The sequence below is a fragment of the Leucoraja erinacea genome, chromosome 6, assembly GCF_028641065.1.
Source record: "Leucoraja erinacea ecotype New England chromosome 6, Leri_hhj_1, whole genome shotgun sequence".
Lineage (NCBI taxonomy): Eukaryota > Metazoa > Chordata > Chondrichthyes > Rajiformes > Rajidae > Leucoraja > Leucoraja erinaceus.
The window spans coordinates 54,851,737-54,869,561 of NC_073382.1; the positions used below are offsets into that span (position 1 = coordinate 54,851,737).

Consider the following 17,825-nt stretch of genomic DNA (forward strand, 5'->3'; position numbering starts at 1 on the left):
GAACTAAGAGATGATAAGGAATCAGAGGGATTTTTAAAACAGAATTGTAGAGGAACAAAGGGATCTCAGTAACAGACACACAAATCACCCGAAATGTTAACATATAAAGGTCAATAAACTACTTTCATCCATTCTGGTTATCTATTGGACATTATTATGCTAATGTTTATTTTAATTTTGTTTTACAGAAAATATTGTTATATTCTCTGAGAAAGATGAATTTGATAATAAACTGAAGGCAGTTCCTCCCAAGACTGAGAAAAAGTAAGTTAATTTTCATTTCTGTAATTTGTATGTTTGTTGTTAACTTTTTGCAATATCAACAGTTACATAGAAACATAGAAAATAGGTGCAGAAGTAGGCCGTTCGGCCCTTCGAACCAGCACCGTCATTCAATATGATCATGGCTGATCATTTAAAATCAGTATCCCGTTCCTGCTCTTTGCCCATATCCCTTCATTCCTTTAGCCCTAAGAGCTAAATCTAACTCTCCCTTGAAAACACCAGCAAATTGGCCTCCACTGCCTTCTGTGGCAGAGAATTCCACGGTTACACAACTCTCTGGATGAAAACATTTCTCCTCATCTCAGTCCTAAATGGCCTACTCCTTGTTCTTAAACGGTTACCCCTGGGGGGGCAGTGGATTAGATGTATTTGGAGTTTCAGCAGGTCTTTGAGGTGCCACACAAAATTAGTTTGCTATATTGGGTTCATTACAAAAGGATACGAGGACAAGAGCCAAAATCTCCCTAATTAAGGAAGAATGCATGTTGACAAATTTGATTCTCCGATTGGGGATTTTTGCTGAGATGTAATTAAACAAATTATACTTTAGTAAAATGATAAAAAATAATTGAAAGATTATTTGAAAGAATTTCTTGAAAGGCTTCACAGTTTAGATAGCAAGTATGATTTAAAAACTAGCATTGTTTCAAAATTGGTTGTCCATTAAAATCGTGAGAAATTTCTTGTGAATCTTTGGAAATTAATCACCAAATATTCACTTAAAACCAAGTTTGATGGATTTTGGGATATAAAGGGATATGGAATTATTACAGAAGAGTAGTGCTGCGACATAAGCAACAAAGCTTATTGGCCAGCTGAGAAGAGGGCGGGCTGAAATGCATATACCACCACCTTTGCCGTGACAAAAGAACATGAAAGTAGAAAACAATGTTGTTATTTAGAAGTACTGGAGATGTTAGTTGACGGAAAAAAGGCACAATGTTCTGGAGTCTGGCTCAGCCAGTGGCACCTAGCAATAGACTGGGTGACAACCAAGAGGTTTGGTGACTACTGGAGAGACAGTTGACGGCACCCGGGAAAGGTTGGGTTAACACCCCAGTCTGTGTCTTTTGTGGGAAAGACACCCAATAAAGCTATGGAAAGGCCTAATGAACCACCATGGCCTAAAAATCCATCAGGCGAGAATGAAATACTCGGAGGAGAAAGAGGTGCAAAGCACAGGCCTTGAACCTGGTGAGATGCAGGAGGAGCCTGGCCAGGACTCACCCCACAGAGCCCAAGAATCTCCCAACCCCTGCAGAGTACTTATTAAGATGGCTGATCCGTGGGTGGTTGCTGCTGGGACGCAAGTCGGGACCTGATCAACCCCGGCTGGGTTGCCTGGGCGAGGGTGTCTGATGTTGTGAGACCCGAAACACCCGATGATCCCAGATCACATCACTGAGGATGTGTCCCAGCTCATCTAAAAGATGTATATTTTTCACAATGGATGAGGCAGCATCTCTGGTGAACATGGATAGATGATGTTTTGGACCAAGACCATTCTTCAGACTGTAAATTTTAGACGAGTATATATATTTACCTGAATTATTAAACACTCTGGCTGCGGCGGAGACTTTAAAACTCGACTGCCGGATTGCGGCCTACACTAACTTAAAGCCGCAGTCTCCGGTGAGGAAGAGCCGATCCTGGACTGACTCTGGTCCTGTCCACGGGGGGGAAATGGAGGAGGACTGGCCAAATTTTGTGCCTTCCACCACAGTGATGATTGCTGTGGTGGATGTTTGTGTTACATTTTTATTGTGGTTGTGTATTATTTATTATTGTATCGCTGCTGACAACCCAAATTCCACCGACCCTGGTTGTGTGGCAAATAAATTCTATCTATCTTTGGTCTTCATTATGGTGTCCTGAAATGGGGGGACTATGTATAAACACAGCTGTAATTTCTACATGGTGAAACCAAAATGTATAAAAATACACTTTAATACAATCTGACAAAGTGCACTTTAACCACATGTGATTTTTTTTTCTGTTACAAATCTCAAATTATGGAGTACAGAAGCAAATAAATAAATGATTGGTCTTTGTCCCAAACATTATGTATTCTGATCTCTAAGGCACTGTCAATGTTTCTTTGGAAGAAAACAGATGCCATTAGTAAATGAAAAAATATAATTTGGCAAATCTAAACATTGTCCTCTGGTGCTTACTCATCATAATATCTGACTTTAGTTTGAAGAATGTAATATTTTAGCCTTTGACTACCTCATTTTATGACCACTTGAATAAATATCAAGGCTGGATAGGTTTGGCTAATTTAAGTACATTTTAAATGCGGGAAAATTTACAAAATATTTCATAGTACCAATAAATCAAATTACAGTTTTTGCTCGCGAGTTTATAATATATTCATGCTAACACGATTTTCTATTTCCAGTGAAAATGATGCTTCCTCAGAAAATGAGCAACTTTTGAGTCTGAGTATGGATAGCGATGAAGAGGCTGCATTAGATAAGCAGGGAATGTCTGATTTATGCCTCCTGTCGTTGGTTCCTTTGACTAGAGACAAATCAACGAACAACAAAGCAACTGGGGTAAGATCTTCAACACAAATTTCAAAAGTGATAAGTGTGCATTAGTCCAGAGACATGTCTTACCACTGTCAGAAACAGCATGGATCCTGCTGATGCCTGAAAGATACATGCTATATTATTTTTCAATGCATACTATACAAAGAGCTAAACTACTCACTTGCACCTCCTCCAACCTCATCTAGTGTAGCCGCAGTTCCAGGTGTCAACTTCTCTACATCGGTGAGACCAAGCGTAGGCTCGGCGATCGTTTTGCTGAATACCTCTGCTCAGGCCGTCTTAACCTACCTGATCTCTCGGTAGCTCAGCACTTCAACTCCCCCTCCCATTCTGACCTTTCTGTCCTGGGCCTCCTCCATATAGTGTGGAAACAGGCACTTTGGCCCAACTTTTCCACACTGGCCAACATGTCCCAGCTACATTAGTTCAACCTGCCTGCATTTGGTTCATATCCCTCCGAACTTGTCCTATCCATGTACCTGTTTCTTAAATGTTGGGATAGTCCCAGCTTCAACTACCTCCTCTGGCAGCTTGTTCCATACACCCACCATCCTTTGTGTTAATATATATTGTAAATAACTGGGGTTCCAGCACTGAGCCTTGCGGCACCCCACCAGTCACTGCCTGCCATTCTGAAAAGGACCCGTTAATTCCTTCTCTTTGCTTCCTGTCTGCCAACCAGTTCTCTATCCATGTCAATACTCTAGCCCCAATACCATGTGCTCTAATTTTGCACACTCTTGTGTGCGACCTTGTCAAAAGCTTTTTGAAAGTCCAGATACACCACATCCACTGGCTCTCCCTTATCCATTCTGCTTGTTACATCCTCAAAAAATTCCAGAAGATTAATCAAGCATGATTTCCCCTTAAATCCATGCAGACTTTGACCGATCCTGTCACTGTTTTCCAAATGTGTTGCTATAACATCTTTAACAATCGACAGGCATCTTCCCCACAACCGATGTAAGGCTAACTGGTCTACAATTCCCTGTTTTCTCACTCCCTCCTTTCTTAAAAAGTGGGGTTTCATTAGCTACCTTCCAGTCCACAGGAACTGATCCAGAGTCTATAACACATTGGAAAATGATCACCAATGCATCTACGATTTCTAGGGCCGCCTACTTGAGTACTCGGGGATGCGGGCCCTGGGGATTTATCTGCTGTCAGTCCCAACAGTTTACCTAACACAATTTCTTAACAAATGTGAATTCTCTTCAGTTCTTCCCTCCAAGTAGATCTTCAGTCCCCTAGTATTTCTGGGAATTTGTTTGTGTCTTAGTGAAGGAATTAAACTATTCCTTAGACAATTTACATTTATACCAGGCCAAACCTTTTTATGCCCCTGTCCCACTTAGGAAACCTGAACGGAAACCTCTGGAGACTTTGCGCCCCACCCAAGGTTTCCGTGCAGTTCCTGGAGGTTTTTGTCAGTCTCACTACCTGCTTCAACTACCTGCAACCTCCGGGAACCGCACGGAAACCTTGGGTGGGGCACAAAGTCTACAGAGGTTTCCGTTCAGGTTTCCTAAGTGGGACAGGGGCATTAGTGTGGGAGGAAACCAGAGCTTCTTGGAGAAAAGCAATGAAGATTAGCAAACATGTGGCTTCTTTACCAATCTACTTGGCACTTTCAGGAAGCTTTGGACTTGGACCCCAAGATCCCTCTGTGCATCAATGTTATTAAGGGTCTTGCCTGTAATGGTGTATTTTTCCTTTGTATTCAATCTCTCCATGTGCATCATTTCAAATGTGCTCAGATTAAACTTCATTTCTCTGCCCATATCCAACTAATCTGTAATCCGCTGCATTCTATAGATCTACCAGTATTTGATTTGTTTACTCCAAATGTGGATTCTTTTAATTGTAAATGGGCTCTGTTACTTTGTCAGATGCAGTCACGGAGGGAAAAGATACTTGAATTATGCAAGAAAGTATGCAGTTTCACAGAAGGTAACATATCAGGAATATGTTTACAGAGCTTTAAGGTCTACATTATTTGAAATATTGTAGATTTTGCATCACACAATCCATATTAGTTGGGAAATAGAATAAAGCATAGAAACCTTCTTAATCATTTAATTACCCAACAAAATCTACTTAGAATGCAAATGATTTTTTAAGAGAAGCAGTTAACCATAACTTCAGATAACACTATGTACAAAATGTGTATATTAGATCAGTAATTTGTTCAGTGATTTAGAATGTACTGGAAAACAGCATTTAATTTTATCTCAAAATTTGTGTCACTTCTGTTATCTTGGTAAATTAAAAAAATAAATGGTGGATGCTACATTATATTGGATCACCAATGTTAATTTCTTGTTGAGAAATGCAAGCCTGTTTGTCCTCACTATAATTAAGACCATTCCTTGGGTACAATATGCAGGGAATTTATTCCTCAAAACCTCAAACATAAATGAGAATTTCACTATTTAGTTTTGTGGGAGATTTTAAGCAATATTAGATGGCATCACAACCTTTTACTAATCTGAGATACTGGAAATTTTGTTTCAGATGCATCCACAGTTGAAACGTTACTTTCTCCTAATGTTTTGTAAGTTTCTTGTGGAAGTTGCATATTTGGGTTTGTTTGAAATATTTTAATTCATATTTTTCAGGACTCAGCCCAACAGAACTGCCTTTTGATTGTCTTGAGAAAACCAGCAGAATGTTGAGTTCTACCTACAGCACAGATAAAGCTATTGTAAAAACATGGCGCCATCTGGCAGAGAGCTTTGGTCTGAAAAGGGATGAAATCGGTGGAATGACAGATGGAATACAACTCTTCGATCGTATAAGCACAGCAGGTTACAGTATCCCTGATCTGTTGACAAGACTGGTGCATATTGAAAGAATGGATGCTGTGGAAGCCTTGTGTGCAGATGTTCTAGAGTACACACAAGGTATACCGATCATTAATCCTGCTATCTTACCCAAATGTCCTAATTTGTAGACAATGGCATAAATATAATATGAAATATTGCTTGCAAACCAAATGCCATTTGTTGCATTCTACTAGGAGTCCGAGGACCAGCGAAATAAATTCTACATAGAATTGTGTATTTAAACTTACTGGTTTGGATCCTGAATAAGAATTATGTTCTAGTCTATGTTATCAGAAGACATTAGGGAACACTTAAAAAGGTTAAAGACAATTTGAAAATGTATGCAAAAACATGATGACATGCCAAAGAAGAATGGACAAGTGACTGCAACATGAACTGCTTCAAAACATCATCTTCAGCGATCTATTAACCATGACTTTCATTCTATTGATATTTCACCATAGTAAAACAGAAACTGGTGCAATGTTAGGATGGACAAAATAATATTAGTTCCCTGACTTGCTGATTATAGTATGCAGCCAACTTATGAAGCAGCTGATGGCATCATACTCATTATTTATTGACATATACCCATTTCAAAGTTTATTAAACTGACTTGAAAAAAAAAAGACTTAAAAAAAAATCAGTTTGTACTAATAATTACAAAAAAGTACTCTTGTCACATTCTCCTGCTCAATGAAACTTATTTTTAGAAAATCACAATTAAAATACATTTTATGAGATATACAAAATTCAGTTTGTGTAATTATCTTGTTACATGTAAATAAATTGTCACCTTAAATGATTAAGGAAAGTCCCCATGGAATATGCTGCCTTTGTATTTAAAATATCAATATTTGCAGTACATTGCATGTAATATAATTTTTGTATTGGCAAGCCCATCAACACGGCATCTTGAAAGCACAAAGCTATAATGTACCTTTACGATAAACATTTAATGTTCATACATTAGTATGATTTTATTTTAAATCTTTTCATCCTCTATTATTAAGCTGCCTGCCGTGTTATGCGTGATACCAGTGTCTTTGCACCCATACATAATGGTAGCCAAAATGTAAATGACTGTAAAACTCTTGAACTCCACAATTTCACCACCACTGTTGCAGAGAAAACTTGGGTTAATAATTACCCCATGACAATCCCATAAATCTTGGTTAATTTTAAAATCAAAAACATTTAGAATATTTTTAGGCAGGTCTAAAGTTTAGTATTAAGAGATGCAAGGAACTGCAGATACTGGTTTACAAAAAGGACACAAAGTGCTGGAGTAACATAGCTGGATGCAGCATCTATCCATGTTCTTTTCAATCTTTTGGTGTTTCAGGAATAAAAAATAACAAATACTAACACTGGGGCTGACTTTACGAGTAGGTTGATTAGTAATTTACAAACCTATATAAATATTGCCCTAACATCATTAATTTTTTGCTCCTAATGTTGTTAAATTCTAAATTGTAGTGCAATCCTTTAGAGTTGCCTAATTTAAATACGATTTAACCTACCTCGCAACAAACAGCCTTTCACTGTACCTCGGTACACGTAATAAACTAAACTAATTATTTGACAAGCTAAGTAAAATTCCAAGAATCCAGTATCTGATTTCATATCTATATATATCTGCATCTTACTGAATCCTCATTATTTGTGGATCTACTACTCCTGAATCTGCATAGGGTGTGCAGGAAAGAACTGCAAATGCTGGTATAAATCGAAGGTAGACACAAAATGCTGGAGTAACTCAGGAGGACAGGCAGCATCTCTGGAGAGAAGGAATGGGTGATGTTTCAAGAACCTTCTGCAGGGTGGAAGAACAGGAAACACCTCAGGTCAGCAACATGTGTTGGCTTGTGCTGGAGCCTTAAGTGTGTGCATGTCCAAAATGTGGACAAGCTGAGACTAACAAATTGGACCTCACTGGGATCACTCGAACAATTATTCCACAAAAGTTTAGCACATAGAAACCAGTTTTACCACCGGGTAGCGCGGTATGATGAGGTGGGGAAACCTTTTAAAAATCTCTTTCTTCAACGGCGATGTGACTCTTTCTGTATCGTACCTCCGCCCGCACTGCAGCCTAACTCCATGGAAGTGGTGGTCCCTTTGGTAGGGATCAATTTTGGGAGCTCCAACTGCGGGAGTCTGCGGACTTAACATCGTGGAGCTCTCGGTTCCTTGGTCAAGTATCGAATCTGGTAGCACCAACCACAGGAGCTTCGATCGCCGCGAACGTGGGAGAAAAGAAGACAATACGTTCCATCATAGTGTGCTGTGGTGGATGTTCATGTTAATTTTTATGTAGTTGTGTGTCTTCTTGCTTTTCTGGTATGACTGCATGGCAAATCAAATTCCTTGTATGCTTTTACACACTTGGCTAATAAATTAATTACAATTACAAATATAGGTGTTGTGGTAATATGAGTAATATCCAATTGTCCAGAAAATCTGCTGGTTCTGTACTACCAAATTCACGAATGCCATGATATCCAATATGTTGAGTGGTTATTTATCTGCCATAATATCTCTGCAAACCTGATGGAATGGAAAAATATTTGGCTGACAATTAATGGTACTGCGAATTGGAGAGGTCAAGGGCAAATGATAAGCAGACGCATTGAGGTAAGAGTCAGCTGCTGGAAGGAAGAGCAATGGTAATCTGCACAGCAGTACAGTCAACAGGAATTTATGAAACACAAAGAAACAGATGCTTAGTAGGCAATGCATGGGGTTAATATACAGAGTGGGTGTAACCTTGTTGAGAGAAATCAGTCACTGGGATGCATGGAAATGGTTGGTCCACGGGAAACTGCTAAATACCCACTTAAAAGACCAACAATGGTTTGAATTGAATTCCCACATAGATTTGAGAACTGATAAGGATACAATGTGGAAACTTCTCAGATGCTTCAAAAGTGGCCCTTGCCAGCATGAGAGATAATTAAAGATACCATCAAGGTATGTACTGGGTGCCCCTTGATATGTGCAGGCTATTTACTGTATTAGTACACTGAGACATGCTGAACACTTAAAAAAAATGTAGGTGAATTTTGTGACAGAAATAACCAATGTCCGAATCAAAAGCCGGCAACTTCCCTCAATTTTCTGCCGGGTGTCAGGTCTCAAGAGAAGCAAAACACAATTTTCTAAATCAGAGGTAACTGTCTCAAATGTTTAGAGGTAAAAACTCTTGCCTTGAATTAACTACTTTTTTTCAGTTTATTTGGATTCATTAAAAATATGCACACTATATGTTCAGTTGAAAAATGACAAAATCTCAAATATACAGAAAGCTTACCAGTGATGGTAACAGTACTAAAAGCAGTGTCTAGTTCCTTGGGCTATGCGAATGGATGTTCACTGATGTGAATGGCTGCTACTCAGACTGCTGGCTGTGCAGTGCCTTTAGTTATGCCCAGGTTAAACAATATAGACTGAAGATTTTGTGTGAGAAATGTCTGCTCTGGATCCATTGTCCTGTGCCACTCTTGAACGAAGATGTGGATTGAGAACAGTTCAAATAATTTCTTATTATTCCTGTAAAAATAAATGTACAAATTTAAGTTAGTTTCTCTGTTCATTTAATGAGAGTTTGGATAACTTAAATTTAACTTTAAGGTAAGGTGTTGGGTCAGGTCGGGGGGAGTTCCTCCCTCCACGGGTACAATGTAATCCTGTGCTACTTGCTCCATGGTGGATAGTCGGTGACTAAACCGTCTTCCCCACCTGGTTTGCCAGGTGAAGAGGGGGCTGTGGACCCCCAGCAGGACCAAAAATAAGACCTGGCAAAGGGCGGATGAGCCTCTAGCGAGCCAACGGCCATCCACACTTCAGTAGAAATTGCGATCACTGTCATACATGGCATTGTAAGGAATGATGATAAAGCACATACACCAAAATCCTATACTTCCAGCGGCGGAAGTCCGCAGGAACTGGAGGACAGAGATGTGTGGTGCGTCCGTCACCGTTCCTGTTGGAAACAGCACCACTGCGTCGCTAATGTTTTCAACAATGATGAATGAATGTGTTCAAGTACCTCATTAGCACAAAAGGTCAGAGCATGCATCTTCCAATTAAATATCCAAATAACTGCACAAATTATATCATGGTATCCTTTACATCACTATTATTCACCTATTCAATCTCTCTCAAGTAGAGTTAATGCTGCATATACACTTGCTCCTTCGCACCCATATTCTACTCCCATTTCCTCTCTCCTACATTATCCAACAAATCACATTGTCAAAGCTGCTTAATTTGTAAAATGCTTAACAGCATCTCTTCCAGCCATAATATATCTCATTTTAAGAGGTGTGAACTAGATTTAAGTAGAGTAAACTAGCTTTAAGAAATGCTTACTGCTTGCAAAATCTATCTTCTGCTGTTGCATCCAGCCAGTTAGGCACAATTACAGCAATAAGTAAGCAGCGGAAAGTTATTATATTATCTACAATGTGCATAGATAAGTTTGCGTGGAAATTCTCTTTCCGGGTGAGCAAATTTAGTGCACAATGAATCTAATTTTTCCACGGGACATACGTGTACGAATGTAAGGGGGGTCCTATGCAAAATAAAATCTACCGTTTGCAATATCATTTTAATAGTGCCAGATGATCAGAAATATGGCAACCACAATTATGAACAAAATCATCTAAAATGAAAGCAAAAATAACGTATTAAAATCTTGAAGTTACACTTGGTACAATGTCATAATTTCAGTCATAATTTTTCATACTTTATTTTAGAAAGTTTCTGTAGAATGACGCTGAGTTTCTCTAGTATTTGGATATCCAGTTTCTGGCCCTTCAGGATCATGGAACAACTGTGGAACAAAGACTCAGTGCTGCACGCCTCGAGAAAATTCTGTAAATAACCTGCATAAAAATAATGGTTTACAGTAATATAGTATGCTCATTTCATTCCAGCATTAAATCTAATGATTCTGAACTTTTTCAAGATATGCAGGTTTTCTTCTGTGCAACATTGCAAAATGTTTCATACTTTGCAGCTTATTTATTAAATAAAGTTGATAATTTAACACAAAGTACAACCTCATTTTATCTAATGATACAGTACAATTGAATTACTGTGAATTGGATGCAAGGAACAACAGTAATACAGCTGTCTCTGTGTGAAGAAATGTCTTCTCCTTTCTGCCTTGAATGACTGACCCCTTATTTTGTCAACTATGACCATTATTTCATAGTTCATTTCAGCAAAGGGAAATATTAAGTATGCATTCACTCAGTCATGCCTCATAAGAAATTATATGCTTCAATGAAATAATTTGTCTCTTTCTTTAATAAACCAGCATCTGCAGTTCCTTGTTTCCACTTTGAGACATATTACAATCCACAATATCCACAATTATTGGGGGAACCTGGTGTGTCAGGTAGCGTGGAGGCAAGGGATGGTTGATGTTTTGGGTCAAGATGCTGTTGAATAGCTCAATGAGTAATTAATCAAGGTGGTCTTTAATTTAATTCCTGATTACGACCAGGTGTTCTGGGAGCTGTCTGTGTCTACAATCTCCTCCTCGTGCCACATCTCCCAAGATTTGTGCAAAAATATAGCAAAATTCAGCATTGATGCTACTGACAGCAATGCTGGTTCCTGCATTGCTGTTGCTGAGAAAGCCATAGATGAGTATTGGACTGGAAACCATTACACTTGATGTTTGATACCCAACTGATCACTGCACTCCAAATCATCAGTGGATCTCTGCTCTTACATCTGCTGCAACACTATAACTACCAACACTATTATATATCAATTCTCCACACACAAAGAAGCAACGCTAACAGAAGTCCAACAAATGAAGAAAAACAAGTATTTCCCCATCCACCAAGATCTCAACATTGCATTTCACCATCAGCTAAAAGCCTACGTCCTTCTAGATTCACACCTGAAAACCAATCTTCATACACAGTTAAGGGCCAAGCCAAATTCTTGCGATAGATCTAACGCAAACATTCCATGGCATTCATCTCACAACATTCCCGGTGATGTCCACCGGTTCAACAGTCCTTTATTGTCACGTGTACCATTTAAGGTATAGTGAAATTCGATTTACCATAGTCATGCCAGAAAAGAGCAACAAGACACACAACTACATAAAAGTTAACATAAACATCCACCACAGCAGATTCCCCACATTTCTCACTGTGATGGAAGGCAATAAAGTCTAATCTTCCCCTCTCTTTATTCTCCCGAGGTCGGGGCAGTCGAACCATCCGCAGTTGGGGCGATCGAAGCTCCCACGATCGGGACGGTCGAAGCTCCTGCGGCTTGGAGCTCCCGAAGACAGTCCCTAACCAAGGGTCATGAGCTCCACGATGTTAAAGTCCGCAGGCGCCCACGGTTGGAGATCCCAAAGTCGATCCGCCAGCTCTTCGATATTAGGCCGCAGTGCGGACGGAGATACGATACGGGGAAAAAAGTTTCCCCCAAACCCCCCCCCCCCCCCCCCCACATAATACAAAGCTAAAGAACACTAAAACATACATTTAAAACATACCGAAAAACAACAAAGAAAGAAAAGGACGACAGACTGTTGGCGAGACAGCCATTACGGACTATATCTGTACCTCTTTGATGATACAGAGTGCACAAATTGAAAATTAAATATTCCGTTTCTCCTGGGAAAGTTAAATATTCCCCAAATGAATATTCGCCAGCCACGCCAGATTCTAGCTCCAAAACCAGAGTTTCAGCATTGTTGCTATGTTCACCATATATATGACGCACTTTCTACCCTAAGTTCCTTATCCAATCATGTGTCCATATTTTAATGTGAGATTAGTTTGGTTCAGAGATACAGCATGGAAAAAGACCCTGCGGCCCACCGAGTCAACGGCGATCAACAATCACCCGTACACTAGTTCTATCCTACAGTAAGGACAGTTTACAGAAGCCAATTAACCTACAAACCGGCATGTCTTTGGAACGTGGAAGAAAACTGGAGCAACTGGAACAAAACCAACGTGGACACGGAGAACCACACAGTCAGGATCAAACCTGGATCTCTGGCAAATGTCTACGGATTCAAGTCATTGTACATGGAATACAAATGAAATTTCGTACTTCTCAAGTCTGATCTACCCAGTATCACGTATGTGCAAATCATCCAGCAAAGGACTGTTGACTGTTTTTCCTTCCACAGATGCCATCTGACCTACTGAGTGTTTCCACCACTTCCAGCATATGTATTTTTTTGATTTTCAATCTACATATCAAAGCTACTATTGCCCCTTTAATCCCACATGGGTTTATTTGGCAGTATCTATTATGCAGTATTCCATCAAATGTATTTGACTAACTAGCCAATATGCCTGTTTGATCAAAATCATATTCAAATCTAAATCGATTTTATCAACATATCACAGAAATTAATTAAGCATCATATTTTAAACAAATAACACTTTGAACTCTTAATGTTAAGTTTAAGAATGAAATATTAAACCATCGAGCGATGCATAAGAATAATATTCACCATAAGAATCTACTGACACCCAATATTTTATAAGGTTGATTAAAACATGTTCCAAGGATGCCAAATCATCAGATTAACGCATTATCAAAACAAAATCCAGATTCTTCGCATTCTAGGTAACATTTTGCAAAAACATATTTTGGCTAAAGCTAATTCATATAAATTATTAGATGAATGTTTAGATTCCTTATTTATTCAATTTTACTGGACAACTTACTTGATTCCATTGTCATTTGCAGAATGATGTCAACAGCACTGCTCAGTAGATTTTTACTTGAAGGTTTCAGGTAATCAAGAATAACCTGCAGAGCCTGATACTCCAAGAACAAAGCCTTGCCTTCATCAGTGTTCAGGTCAACAAGAAGGATGTTAAAAGCTTGAGCCAAATAATCGACTGTTAAGGAGAGACCAATGAGAAAAAAAATGCTCAATGTCATGATCATAGTAAGATGTAAAGGGAAATAAAACAATTTTAGTTTAGTTTTGCGATACAGCGCAGAAACAGGCCCTTAATTGATTGAATAATAATAATTGTCTTATTGTCACATGTGACAAGTCACAGTGAAATTCTTTGCGTGCATACCCAAGGATAAGCAAATTGTCGCCCATAAAGGGCATTCGCAAAGTTACAAATCCTAATCCAGAATGGAACTCAGGTTTCCAGCGCTGCAAGTGCCGTTGAATTGCCACTGGACCGTCCCTGTCCCCTCCCAAGTGTCCCATCATTGTCCGAGGGTGGCCGGAGATGTCCGGGGTGACCCTGGACAGATGGGACACCGGCCCGGAGCAGTGGCGGCCCAGGCTTACAGCCAGCATGGAGATGAAGCGCTAACTCCACTGCTCCGGGCCGGTCCCGTCAGTCCAGGGCTGTCAGTTAACCCGGCGGGACAGGCAGAGTTGAGCTGGAGTTAGCACTTCTTCTCCACGGTGGCTGTAAGCCTGGGATACTCTGGAGCGGACAGGGACAATCCAGTAACAATTCAACAGCGCGTGCAGCGCTGGAGACCCGGGTTTGATCCTGACTACGGATGAAATGCAGATCTGTTTCCATGCAGCGGCACAGCTGCCGAGAATATTTATCGCGAGTGACCTTTGACAAATCCCATGATTCCTTGCATTTTTCGGAATACCAAACTCGCTTATAGGTAGCAGTTTTACCTCAGTAGGTCTCTTAGATGGTTCTAACCTTAAATTAATATCCACTCACCTTGTGTTATTGTTTTGAGGATACTGAGAGTTGATAAAAATCGGACATTAAGATTAGAGCTCTTGAAGAAAGCAGAAGCTTTTGATTTAGCTTCGTCAATCAACTCTGAAGGACTATCCTGTGCAGTCCTGTTCGTAGTTCCCTGGAACAGTTCTTCTCCTAATCGCCGCATAGTTGAAGTAATCACAGTCTGCTAACATTTGAATTATTACATATCACTACTACGAATTTAAAATATTCAACAATCCATTGTTTGTAACGAAATCTTTACCAACATTTAAAAATTACAACAAAAGGATTTAAAGGTACTCAGAAAAGATGGCAAGACCTGACAGAGATGCAGTACAGAATTATTAGAATCATTTCAGGGATGAGAGACTTTAGTTACATGCTGAAAGAAGAGGTTGAAATGGGAGCTGATACAGATATTGAAAATCATGAATGGCCTGGAAACGATAGATAAACTATTCTCAATGGCAGAAGGACAAAGGACATAAGCAAATAATACAAAAGTCATTTTCACTCTGGGTCGACTCAGGAGGTAGGATATTTTAACCTTGGCACACAGAAACAGAGAACCAGCTGCTGGAGGTAATGTGTTAGCAGTCTCCAGTCCATGTGCTGGTGGAGGTGCTCATGAAAAGTCCTCCCGGCAGCCGGTTGAGCGAATCAGTTCACACAGTCTGCAGCAGCTGCACAGAATGGCCGTGGAAGGAGCTAACAACATTGCATTGGACCAGGTCGACCTTCTGGACTACCAGGACATCAGGCCTTAAATATATATATATATATATATAAAATAATTGCACGTCTCCGTAAGTCTGGATGACACATTTCAGAGTCTTGGAAGTTGCAAGGAGATGCTGGAAAGTGGTGACCCTCTGTATGCGTTTTCAGAAGACAATCTATTGTACTAGTGCACAGTATGATTTGATCGCTAACATGCAGAACAAGCATTTAATTGTATCGCTGTACATGTGACAATAAAATAAACATTGAATCGACTATTGAGTGTGCAAACACTGTGCTTCTCATAAAGACGTTCCAAAACTATATTGACTGGACCACCAGCATTTGTCTGATATGCTCAAGTGCCAAACCATTGGTTATCTTACATTGACGGTACCTGGTATCGCTTAGATGCTTCTAAGATAGCACCCAACCCAGGCGACTATTTGCGTGCTAGCCACAGAAGCAGATCTACAAACATATATTACAATCGCTCCACACTCTTAAATCTCCATTCCTACAGCACTGTAAATAGATCGATTTTATTAATGTAATGTTTTTCTGCTGACTGGTTAGCACACAACAAAACCTTTTCATTGTACACATGACAATAAACTAAACTGATCATTATCTTATGAATGAATATTAAATTAAAGATCACCATTTAACATGGCTTTCCAATCAGAAAGTGACTGTGTTCATTCTGAATATCAAACAAGCAGGCTAATGATTGAAGGAAAGAAAAATATCTTTCCACTTACTTGTGTCCCTCTTCTGTCTACATGCCTTAAAGCCCAGTAAATGAATTTTGCCAATGCCAGCTGCAGTTTGATATCCCCAGGTGGCATTAAATAAATTTGTGCTTTGATTAAGGGCAGGATCTGAAGCAGAAAGAAAGGAACACAATAATCCATTATTTTGCCAATGGAATGTAAAAGTTGGTGAAGTACTAAAACTAAAACTAAAAGTTAAAACTAAAAACAGAAAATGTTGGAAATAATCAGCAGATCAGACCACATTTGTGGGAAATGATAACATAGTGACAAAAGAAACCTCTACCTAATAATTAACATTTCAATTCAAAGATTTTTATGACATTACATTGCCATTTCTCATTCTTACAACCAAACTTAATCACCTACATTTAACTAGTGTTATTGGAAGTTTAACATTTTTTAGTCAGCGGTGCTGGCTCGAAGGGCCAAATGGCCTACTCCTGCACCTATTGTCTATTGAAAAGATTGCTGGTTTTAACTACTCTAATGTAAAGTAAGTCGATTCCAAGTTAATATTTGAATGCCAGGGATACCAAAATACTCAAAGAAAGAAAAATAGGATTACCTTCACACACATCTCTTGAACAGACTTTCTAGGTAAACATTTTGGACTTAATGACTTTTGAACATCATTGTCATCCTCTGCAGTTAAATAGCAAAGATACCCATCTGAGGTCCAGTCCAGAAGCACTCCAAGTAGTTCGCAGAGATTGTCATTTAAAATAGGCTAAAATACAGAGATTTCAAACTGAGAGTTACGAATTCACTGAAACCATAAAGAATATGGAGCACCTAAACAGACCAACCCAACATGTCATCACCTTGCAACAGTAATTATTTTCCAGCACATGGTCCATTGCCTACTATGCCTTAGCAAATTAAGTGACCATCTTAATTGTTCTTAAATGTTGTGAGAGTACCTGCCACTACGATCAACTTCTCTTTTTCAAAATAGCACCTTGTGAACTTTAAATCAATGTCATACAGGATTCAAAAGATGGTACTTCCACCAATCAAACACTTTCTCGGCATTGGAAAGTCAACCAAGAACTTTCGTACTTTTATCTTTCTACCAAAATAAATGTGCCCGGGAAAAAACTTTAATAAAAAGGGGTTCACAGAACTACAAAAAGGTGACATCTTAGGTTCTGCCTTGAGATTCGGGAGGTCTTTTCCAATTAGGTATCATTTAGGAGGAAAGTGAGCAACCCAAAGATAGAACTTCAGAATACCTCTACAATGACTGTGCTAACAGAAGAGAAAATGTCAGTGCTAAAAACATGCTATCTTCATTGGTTTAATTCCTACTTGTTTCAATCAAGGACATGCTCACAGATGCAAGACAATGAATGAGTTTATTAACCATACTAAACAACGAAGAGTTTGGTGACCTGAAATAGAATTGTCAGTTGTGCGCATGGTGCAGGATCTAATTTGTTAAGAACTTTGTGAATGGTATATACAACAATGTTGTAATACATTCAAGAACCTTGGAGAAAAAGGTATTAGTGAGATCAGATATAAAGTCTTAACAAGAGAGGATGGTGCCAAGAAAATTGAATGATGCTTGTATAAGAGCTAAATGACATGTTAAACATGGATACATGAAAAATCGAAAAAAGGAACAATGTGCTGGATAACTCAGCCAGTCAGGCTGGAGGTCGAGAATAGGTGACGGTTTGGCTCAAGACCCTGTATAATTAAAAGTTGAGAAATGTGAGGGTTTAGAAGAGGGTAAAACTGAATAAACACAGAGCAGATGTCTGATGAGACTTGTTTGCAAGGCAAGCCGAGAGAAAATTCACAGATGTGAAAGAACTGATTAAAATGATACGGGTGAAGAGAATGCAAGAGCTGAAGTGATTGTAGACTGTCAGCATTTTCTGCTATTAGTAACAATGAAGGAGAATAGGATATATCAAATGCAAGTTGAAAAATTAT

The 17,825-nt window shown here is 39.2% G+C and overlaps 2 protein-coding genes across 6 annotated transcripts in view; one reads left to right on the plus strand and one right to left on the minus strand.

Moving 5' to 3' along the window:
• edar (ectodysplasin A receptor) overlaps positions 1-6,736 on the plus strand; it is an 85,444-nt gene extending 78,708 nt beyond the window's left edge. For all 3 annotated transcript variants that reach the window (XM_055637090.1, XM_055637089.1, XM_055637087.1), the window contains 4 exons: positions 189-264; positions 2,687-2,843; positions 4,730-4,790; positions 5,459-6,736. In XM_055637090.1, the coding sequence (XP_055493065.1) occupies positions 189-264; positions 2,687-2,843; positions 4,730-4,790; positions 5,459-5,793 (629 nt within the window). In that variant the 3' untranslated portion in view covers positions 5,794-6,736. The remainder of the gene's footprint in view (positions 1-188; positions 265-2,686; positions 2,844-4,729; positions 4,791-5,458) is intronic.
• Positions 6,737-7,758: 1,022 nt separating this feature from the next.
• LOC129698155 (coiled-coil domain-containing protein 138-like) overlaps positions 7,759-17,825 on the minus strand; it is a 38,128-nt gene continuing 28,061 nt past the window's right edge. For 2 of the 3 annotated variants that reach the window (XM_055637084.1, XM_055637086.1), the window contains 6 exons: positions 16,450-16,611; positions 15,870-15,989; positions 14,380-14,572; positions 13,390-13,566; positions 10,416-10,554; positions 7,759-9,217 (listed from right to left, as the gene is read on the minus strand). In XM_055637084.1, coding sequence (XP_055493059.1) covers positions 9,061-9,217; positions 10,416-10,554; positions 13,390-13,566; positions 14,380-14,572; positions 15,870-15,989; positions 16,450-16,611 — 948 coding nt within the window. In that variant the 3' untranslated portion in view covers positions 7,759-9,060. The remainder of the gene's footprint in view (positions 9,218-10,415; positions 10,555-13,389; positions 13,567-14,379; positions 14,573-15,869; positions 15,990-16,449; positions 16,612-17,825) is intronic. The other variant, XM_055637085.1, reaches the window with a different exon arrangement.